A 9074-nucleotide genomic window follows, 5' to 3' on the forward strand; every position below is an offset into this window, starting at 1 on the left:
TGTAGCAAAGTAGTGGACTTTGTTGTGCATCTGTGTTTAATTCGACATTTCATCTACTATATATGCACATATAAACGGAAGGTTTAAATGTGCAGTAGACCTCACCTGTGTCCTTGTTTCCCCAGGCCACGGTCAAAGTCCAGCCACATTGCTGTGATAATAATCAACCAGTCTGTTGGTGAAACAAAGGCTGTATTTTTCTGACCTGGTTGGCTGTGCCTTGCAATGTGACAAGTGAGTTAATGGAATATAAGTGGATCAGTGGAGTCTTTAATACAGTACAAGGAGCAAAGGTCTGCTTCTAGTGACCCAGCAGAGAAACGAGGCTCTTGTGATCACAGTGATAGGACACTGAAGTCATGTCCGCACTGATATTATGTTGGTGTAAATACTATACTGTACTATACTATACTATGTTTGATTTCTTACCTGGAGGGAAGACTTTTCAAACATTTAGATCATAATGTTGGCCTAGATAGAAAATACACTACAGCAGTTAAATGTAGGGCTGCAACTAACAATTATTTTCATTATCAATTACTTGATTAGTTGCTTCCCAAAACCCAAAATGTCTTGTTTTGTCCTGACCAACAGTCCACAGCTCAAAGATGTTTAGTTTACAGCCACAGAAGACTAAAGAAAACAGAAAATATTCACATTTGAGAAGCTGGAATCAGAGAATTTGGACATTTTTCTTGAAAAATGACTCAAAATGATGAATCTGTTATCAAAATAGTTGGCAACTAATCGATTAATCAACTAATAGTTGCAGCTCTGGTTAAAAGAGTCTAAAAAATGTGACATTTTGTGATTGTTAAAACACTGAGACAACTTTACAGATAGTTTATGGGTTAGTAGAAGTGTCTTCGGGGAATTTGCCCCTCAGCGTTTCTGAGATCCTGGCTACAGGCCTCCACATGCACTGATGAGGAAAGCAAACACGCAACGTCAAGTCAGACATGCGAATAAATCAAGAAACCACAGCAACAAAACTGTCCCCATCCCTCCTGTACTGTCCAAGGATAATAAAACATTTCCTGAATTCTCTCACATAACCGCAAATACTTGTTCAGTCAGTCAGTCACGGTCTACAGCGAGTCTACTGTGAGAAATTTATCCCAAAACCACAGGCAGGAAATGATAACCTATTAACTGCATTTATGAAGCTGTACCAGCAACCGAGCTGATAGCCACAAAGAGCTCATGTGAAGTCGAATCTGATTGGTTGACCCACATTCTAGACGTCACTGCGGGGCTCTGATTGGTCGATGGGGATTTGTTTTGCACTCACTGACGCGTTTCAGACTTCCTCCTCTGCGTGTTTTCATAAACAAACCACATTTTCGTCCCGCCGGGGCCGCCGCACACAACCCTGTCAGCCTGCCAGCATTGTCAGATTCCTGCTCCCGTTTCAACGAAGTGCCGCGGAGGAACTTTGAGAGCTGGTTTTACGTTAAAAAAAAGACAGAAACGCGGGTAAAGACTGAGTCCACTGCACAAACGGGAGGCTGTCTGTGTTCGTCTTTATTGTCCGAGCCGTCAGCGCGGCGTGGTCGACTGCTGCACCGAGCCTAAAACTGACCACATACCTGCTTTCATCGGATGCTTAGTAGACCGTCTGTGAAGAGCCTCGGTTATTATCAGGTGAGTCCAGGGAATATCCTGCATTGCGCATCTGAGCTGCTGTTAGCTGCGGCATGTTGTGACAGTGCTGTAATAACACGCAAAGCTAGGTCAGAGCTAGTGGGGCCGAGTCCTCCTGCAGCTGACAGATGTGTTCAGGCCGTTTGTGTGTCGTTATGTAGCGACTGATGGACGGTGACCGGTGCTGGAAAGTACAGAAACGGTGCAGCACACGTTGCCAGGGGCCTGAATTTGGGTTACTGGTTTCATTTAATGAAGCGAGGAGAGGAGAGGATTGTTTGTGCAAACTGTAATGAACTAGGAAGCAAGCTACGTGATAAAAAAATGTGTCCTAACCAATCTATCACTCAACCTATTTAGTCAATTTGTGAGCATACATGCTTTGTCAAATGTTACTGTTATTATGTGCCGCCTCTGTTTCTGAATAGTGACAGAAAGATGTGAATAGATTAGATACATGAGCACAGCACAATTAGGCTGTTTGTTTAGAAGGGCTGCAATTCAGTCACTGTCAATATACATTCACGTCTACTTTTATGGAAGTCCAGTTCTGCCCAGAAAAGAAAAAAAATGGATGAATTGTGAAAATAGCTAAAACAAAAATACTTGTAGTAAATCATAATTCAGTGAAACATAGACAGAATTATTAAAACAGAAGTCTAAATTAATTAACTTTTTTTGTTTAAACTATGACTATACATTTCTACTTTTAAGTCAAAGTTATGTGGTAGTAAATCAAACCTTATAAATTTGAATTATTAGGAAGTTAACTTTGACCTTTGACTTTGACCTAAAACTGTTGTAATCTTGACATACTGTATGATGTTGATTACTTACCATGAGTACTTGTTATCTAATTAATATTTAACTTTTCATCCTTTTTTCTTTTCCAGGTTGAAATGGGCGTTTTATTCCTTATATACTGTATATATAATGTTTTGCCTCATTTATTCCTTTAATCAACTTGGTCTATAAAATGCTGTGACAAGCAGATAATTTGCTTGACAAAAGCAAAAGTTCCTTGTCTGATCAGTTAATGGCCTGATTTTTACACCACTATAGTTTATAGTTTTAAGACATAGGTCAGCTCAGGTTACATTCGGATGAAGTTTTGCAGTGTCATATTGCTATAATTAAAGGTGTTAAAAGTTGTAAACCCTCTCTGTGACTCATGTTCTTGACTTGCTTGCTGATAAAGTTAATCAAAATAATAAAGGAGAGCAACCAGCCCAGCACCTGATTGATCTGTATGTATCAGGAAGCACAGCCTATGTCCCTGCATCCCTAACACCATGCACAACAATAAAGAAGCATCCTGCTGTCTTCCTTCTCAGACATGGTGAAGCTGACAAAAGCCAAGACATTCCAGGCTTACCTGGACTCCTGCCACCGTCGTTACAGCTGTGTGCATTGCCGCGCCCATCTGGCCAACCATGACGATCTTATCTCCAAGGTCAGTATATACTGCCGCCCTTTTGTTGTAGATAATCATTTCAGTTGGCTCTTTTGTTCTCACATTGATTAGAAAATAGGAGGGACTGAGAAAACTGGACTGACATGAAACACCTGAGATCTTTAACACTAAAAGCTCCTGAGGTCGCTGACGGTTAAATTTACCTGTGCACCTGGCTATCGCATTTCTAATACTAAAAGATATACTCTGTCATTGTATTTAGGCATTGTCTTCACAAAGGAATGTCTAAAGTCACAAAATAAGTTTTGTTTAATCGTCACCTGTGTTTTTGTCTTGTTGTATAATCTAAGTATCTTTAAGAACACTAATCTCTTTGCATAGCTGTCAGTATAATTCAGTCTAAAATGACACTGAAAATGGATATTAGAAGAAAATATTTGCATATTTGGGTGGTGTGATATTATTATAAAACAACATTCATCACATAATATGATAACCCATGCTATTTATATTACCAAAGTAGCCTAAATACCCCAAACTGATAATAATGAGCCATAATAATAACAATTAACAACCACCGCACTTATGGGTGATTTAATGTCACAACATAGTTGACAAATGACAAAATCGAGTGCACAATTTCACCTAATCAATTGTTAATTTAGGCATTTCAACAATGTGTGAATAAAAGAACATCACCAAGAAACTTGAGGTAACCATTAAAGCTTTTTTAAATTTATAACATATATTTCTCTTTTGATGTTTCATTCATGAACACAGAGTAAGGCAATGGGCAAATTAGGCTAAAAAGCTTAAAAACAACAAACAGTAACATGGCAAAACACAAATGAATGAATAATCAATGAACTAAAAATAAGTTTTAAAGACAATTAACATTTGTGTGTAGGCTAAACCATCTTAATTTGAACACATCTGATTATATGTGTCCCTCAAACACACTTCTAGCAGACATTCAGCACCTCGACTGTGAATTTTCCACAGACAGCTTTCCTGCACTTCAGGCACTTGTCGAAGGTTTTTTGCAGGTCATTCTCCTCTGCTCATTTTATCATTTAATTATGACTTGACGTAGTTGTCAGATCACACACTCTAATGAATGTCGTTGCCTAGCAACTCAGAATGTTTAAACATGAACTGAGTGGAAATAAATACATTTCATATAGGGGTAAATTTTACTCGTTGGCGGTTATAGGTATAAATACCCATGTTTTTTAATCTGGATTCATCTTCACTACTTTTAATAATAAGGCTGCTACATAACATTATTTTAGGAAAAGTCATAAATATTTTATTAAGACACATTGACATACACTTTACCTGTGGCGGTTCTAGTGTTAAGTACCTGGGCACTGAGATCACCACCTGTCCCTCACACAACATGCAGACGTGGCCTACAAAAAAGGCCCAACAGCACACGTGTCTTCTGAGGAGGCTGAAAGGTTTTAATGTCTGACAGGACATTTTAACAGCAGTATATTGGTCACTCATCGAATCAGTCCTCACATTCAACATTGCATCCTGGTACAACTTCCTCACAGAGAAAAACAAGAAAAAAACTCACAAGAATCATCAAGTGTGCAACCAAAATTACCGTCACCACTCAAACCAAACTCTCAGACCTTAAGAGTCACTCAGTAAAAAGAAGGGCAGACTTAATCACTGACGACCCTTCACACCTCCTTCACCGCTCCTTTCAGCTACTCCCATCAGACAGCCGCTTCAGAGCATCTCTGGCCAAAAAGAGAACTTAACACAACTCTTTCATTCCCACTGAAATATCCATTTTAAACAAGGCCAAATAGACTGTCACTACTTTTTAATGCAGCTTTGCACACTTGCTCTTATTTATTTATGGGATTGTTTGTGTTTTAATGTAATTTTATGTAAGTCTTGGAAAAATCGCAGTAAATATCATGTTGTGTTTGTGATCTGTATATCAAGTCTTCTTCTCTTCTGTCTCCTAGTCTTTCCAAGGCAGTCAGGGACGAGCTTACCTCTTCAACTCCGTGTGAGTATTTTGTTTTAAAATTTGACCACACAATTACGTGACTATTCTTATCTCTGGGTTCCAGTCGTGTTGTTGATCATGATTCATGCATCCTAAAGCAATTTTCAGGCAGTTAGTGTTAGAATTACCGTCACCTCTTTCCAAAGACATTACTGAAATATGAATCACTAATAGCAAGTCTTTTCAGATTAGAATAAGTATCTTTATACATTGTAGATACAGAAATAAGTGAATTTATTGTTTTGCCAGCATATTATCACTGAAATAGCTCTCCCTGACATCAAATTCCTAGAATTAGACATGTTTACACAAACCTCATTGTCAACAGATGATTTGATTTGCTATAGAGTGGACCTTGAAGTTGGTGAGTTTATGTTAGTCATGCTCCTCCTGGGTTAGTAGGTCAGGCTCTAACTGTAAGATCTGAGGCCATTGAGGGCCCCCAGTCATGGTTAGTTCAGCACTTAATCTTAAATTCATCAGCATCTATTAAATTTAAACCTTGATCTGTTTAGGTGGAACTCTGAAACACTGTATTGTTGGAAAAGGGCCTTTCCCATGACTGTTTCATGAACTTAAGTCCTTTTTTTAATCTCCCTTAAAAGAACTTGTAGTGTTTGTAAAAGTGGCGTCTGTCCTGTCATCACGAAGCCCCCCATAAATCAGAGAGGAGCTGTTGTTTGACGACTGGGTTGTCTGGTTTCAGGGTGAACGTTGGCTGTGGTCCTGCGGAGGAGAGGCTGCTGCTCACAGGACTTCACGCAGTTGCCGACATCTACTGTGAAAACTGCCACACCACACTGGGCTGGAAATATGTAAGTACACCTGCACATAAGATGCTGGTTTGTTTACCATTACGCTTATTTTGATATTGTTGCAGATTACAGGAATAAAGACAATAGTTTCAAATGTTAGAGGATACGTGAAGCACAGTGCCACATACAGTTGTATGCAAAAGTTTGGGCACCCTTGACAAATAACATATTTTGGTGATTTCTTAATGGAAAAGATGTAAATGAAGCTTCTCCAAGATAAGGAACATAAAACACACAAAATATTGTCAGCAAACATCAATGCATAGTTACGTTTATGTCATATATTGAACAAAAATTTTAAAAAAAACCCATCATTGTGGCATGTCCAAAAGTTGGGGCACCCTACATAATCAGTACTTAGTAACACCCCCTCTGGCAGATATCACAGCTTGCAAACACTTGTAGCCAGTTAAAAGTCTTTCAGTTCAAGTATTTGGGATTTTCTCCCATTCTCCCTTGCAAAAGTCTTCTAGTTCCGCAATATCCTTGGGCTGTCTTGCATGCACAGCAGTGTGTCCTGTGCCACTGGCTGCAACACAACCCCTAAAGCATGATAGATCCACCTCCATGGTTAATTTAGTTGGAAAGGGATTCTTTTCACAAAATGCTGCACCTTTTTTTTCTCCAATCACACCTTTGCTAATTGTGGCCAAAGAGTTCTATTTTAACTTCATCAGTCCACAGCACGTCTGTAGATGTTCTGTTGCATACCTCTGATGCTGGATTTTAATGAGGATACAGGAAAGGTTTTCTGACTCTTCCATGGAGGTCTTGTTTGTGTGAGCGTCGCTGCACGGTGGAACGGTGCACCACCACTCCTGAGTCTGCTGAATCTTCCTGCAGGTTTTTTGGCAGTCAAATGGAGGTTTTTGATTTGCTTTTCTGATCAGCATACGAGCAGTTCCCTCTGAGAGTTTTCTTGGTCTTCCAGATCTCATCTTGACCTCCACAGTTCCCCTAAACGGCCATCTCTTAATTACATTTCACACTGTGGAAACTGACCCACTTGTGTAGCACCGCCTACTGGCAACAGGAAGTCAGCCTTATGTGATAAACATCATCCTATTTACTTTAAATGTACATGGTGTGGTCTATACATGATATACAGCAACATGACGTATTAATTACTGGGTGTTCTCTAGCGCCACATGGTGGACACAGGAAGTGATGGTTATCACCTACATATTCATGAAAATGTATATACATGTCAGTTGTAAATGTATCGCTGCATTAATATTCCACTTATGTAGTATTTCCTATAGGCAACGGGAAGTGAAGCCTAAATAACACATAGTTCATCAAATGTATACACAATTTCTAATATGTCATCTCCAGCGCCACGTACTGCACACAGGAAATAACATTTTACCCATTCACACAATGTCTGATAATCCTGACAATTCAGAGCTGTGTTAACAGTCCTCCAGTTGTGATACCAGGGCTGTCGCTGCCTCCTAATTTTTTTAAATGACATAAAAAGTAACTATGCATTAATGTTTGCTGTTTAATATTCCATATCCTAGGGAGACTGTGTTTACATCTTTTCAATTAAAAAATTAAATGAAAATGAAGAAAGCATCAAGTGTAAAGACCACCCTGAAATTCAAACCTATTCTGCTAGTTCAAAGAAAGATGAGAAAATTAAATAACTGTGGTATAAGTCTGACTTTTTTTTTTTTTGACTTTTAACAACTCAAATGCACCTCCCCTCTGCAGGAACAGGCCTTTGAACTGAGTCAGAAGTACAAGGAAGGGAAGTACATCATCGAGCTGTCCCACATGATAAAGGACAACGGCTGGGACTGAGAGGGGAAAATCTCCATCTTTCATCATGACTTTTTCAAAGTTGCATCCCCTTCGACTTTACAAGGGTTCCAAGTGTAGCTTCCTCATCCCGCGTACGAGCCATCGCTGTGCCACACTTTCACTTCGTACGGCTTTGCCAAGAATAGCATGTGATGCCTTATCTTTTTCTGTTCTTCATGTGTCTCCGGCAGCCACGACAACACATTTGCTGATACTGCTATCCCAATTGCTAGTTGTGCTGGGACATGGAGTGAATGAGTGCAGGGTTTGTGTGTGAAAGACTGGGAGATGTAGTCACAAAGGCACGTGTGGGTGCACGTCGGATTTTTAAGCGTGTGTTTGAGTGATATCAGCGACCACTTAAAACAGTCTCGCTCTGTGGCGGTGAGGCCGGTGCAAGTCAAACAATATGACATTCTTCAACAAGTATTTGGGTTTTCCTTTAGAGTTTAAGGTGCACACTTAGACGTATCTGGCCCAAACTGAGTAAAGTAGTTTACCCCATAGGTTATTTCCAGTGATCCAAGGGTATGGGAACGCTTAGAGCAGTGGGAGGGCTTGTTCTTTTTAATTATCTATCAATGAAATTGATGTTTTTATTGTCAGATCTGTAACACTTGTTCATATTTTTGCCAAAAGCAATCAGGGTGTTGAATTAGTAATGTTAAAGCCCCCGAAAGTATCCTGCAAGAATTCATACAGCTGGACTATGAGTGTGTTCTGCTTGTAGGTATACATTTTAGTGTGAGAGAGGGTGTGCGTGCGTGTGTGTGGGTGTGCGTGCGTGTGTGTGTGTGTGTGTGTGAGAGAGAGAGAGAGGTGTCGTAAGCTGGACGGTGTTTAGTCTGGGGTTCACATCTAGAGTTTCCACTGCACAGTTTTACTTCATGCTGATGGGATCTATCCTCCATGTGTTTGTGTATAACCTAACACTGAGCTGCCCTTACAGATACATTTACTCAGTTGTGATTAGGATTATGTAGCATATTTATGGTGATTTTTAATGTCTGCTTCTTTCATTAAAGTGTATAATTTTAACCTGATCTTTCATTAAAATACAGTGTGTCTGTAACATGTATAGCGCAGTTTTCTTTTGCTTGTGATATATATGTAATTTGACTAACTTGGCTCTATTTCCCACATACAACGTACTTTTCTTTAGTTACTCAAATAGTTTTTAAAGAATAGAGATGTTTGAGTAAAGGGGAGTTTTTCCAAATGACAGTCTGATTACCAAAACTTTCAGTATGATTTTTGACTTCCTTTTTAATGAGAAATTTGCTGATGGATATGAGGAAACTGTGTTGAAAGCAACTTTTGACGTTCACAGTTTGTTTCAACTGTAATTTCTGATGAAATCATCCTT

The 9074-nt window shown here is 39.4% G+C and overlaps 1 protein-coding gene across 1 annotated transcript; it reads left to right on the top strand.

Annotated features, from left to right (window-relative positions):
• Positions 1-1292: 1292 nt before the first annotated feature.
• ypel3 (yippee-like 3) lies at positions 1293-8780 on the top strand. The gene is made up of 5 exons (XM_044332249.1): positions 1293-1644; positions 2979-3097; positions 5044-5087; positions 5794-5902; positions 7619-8780. The coding sequence occupies exons 2-5, from the start codon at positions 2981-2983 to the stop codon at positions 7706-7708; spliced, it is 360 nt and encodes a 119-aa protein (XP_044188184.1). The 5' UTR covers positions 1293-1644; positions 2979-2980; the 3' UTR covers positions 7709-8780.
• Positions 8781-9074: the final 294 nt, after the last annotated feature.

This window comes from Thunnus albacares, chromosome 17 (genome assembly GCF_914725855.1).
Source record: "Thunnus albacares chromosome 17, fThuAlb1.1, whole genome shotgun sequence".
NCBI classification, from domain to species: Eukaryota; Metazoa; Chordata; class Actinopteri; order Scombriformes; family Scombridae; genus Thunnus; species Thunnus albacares.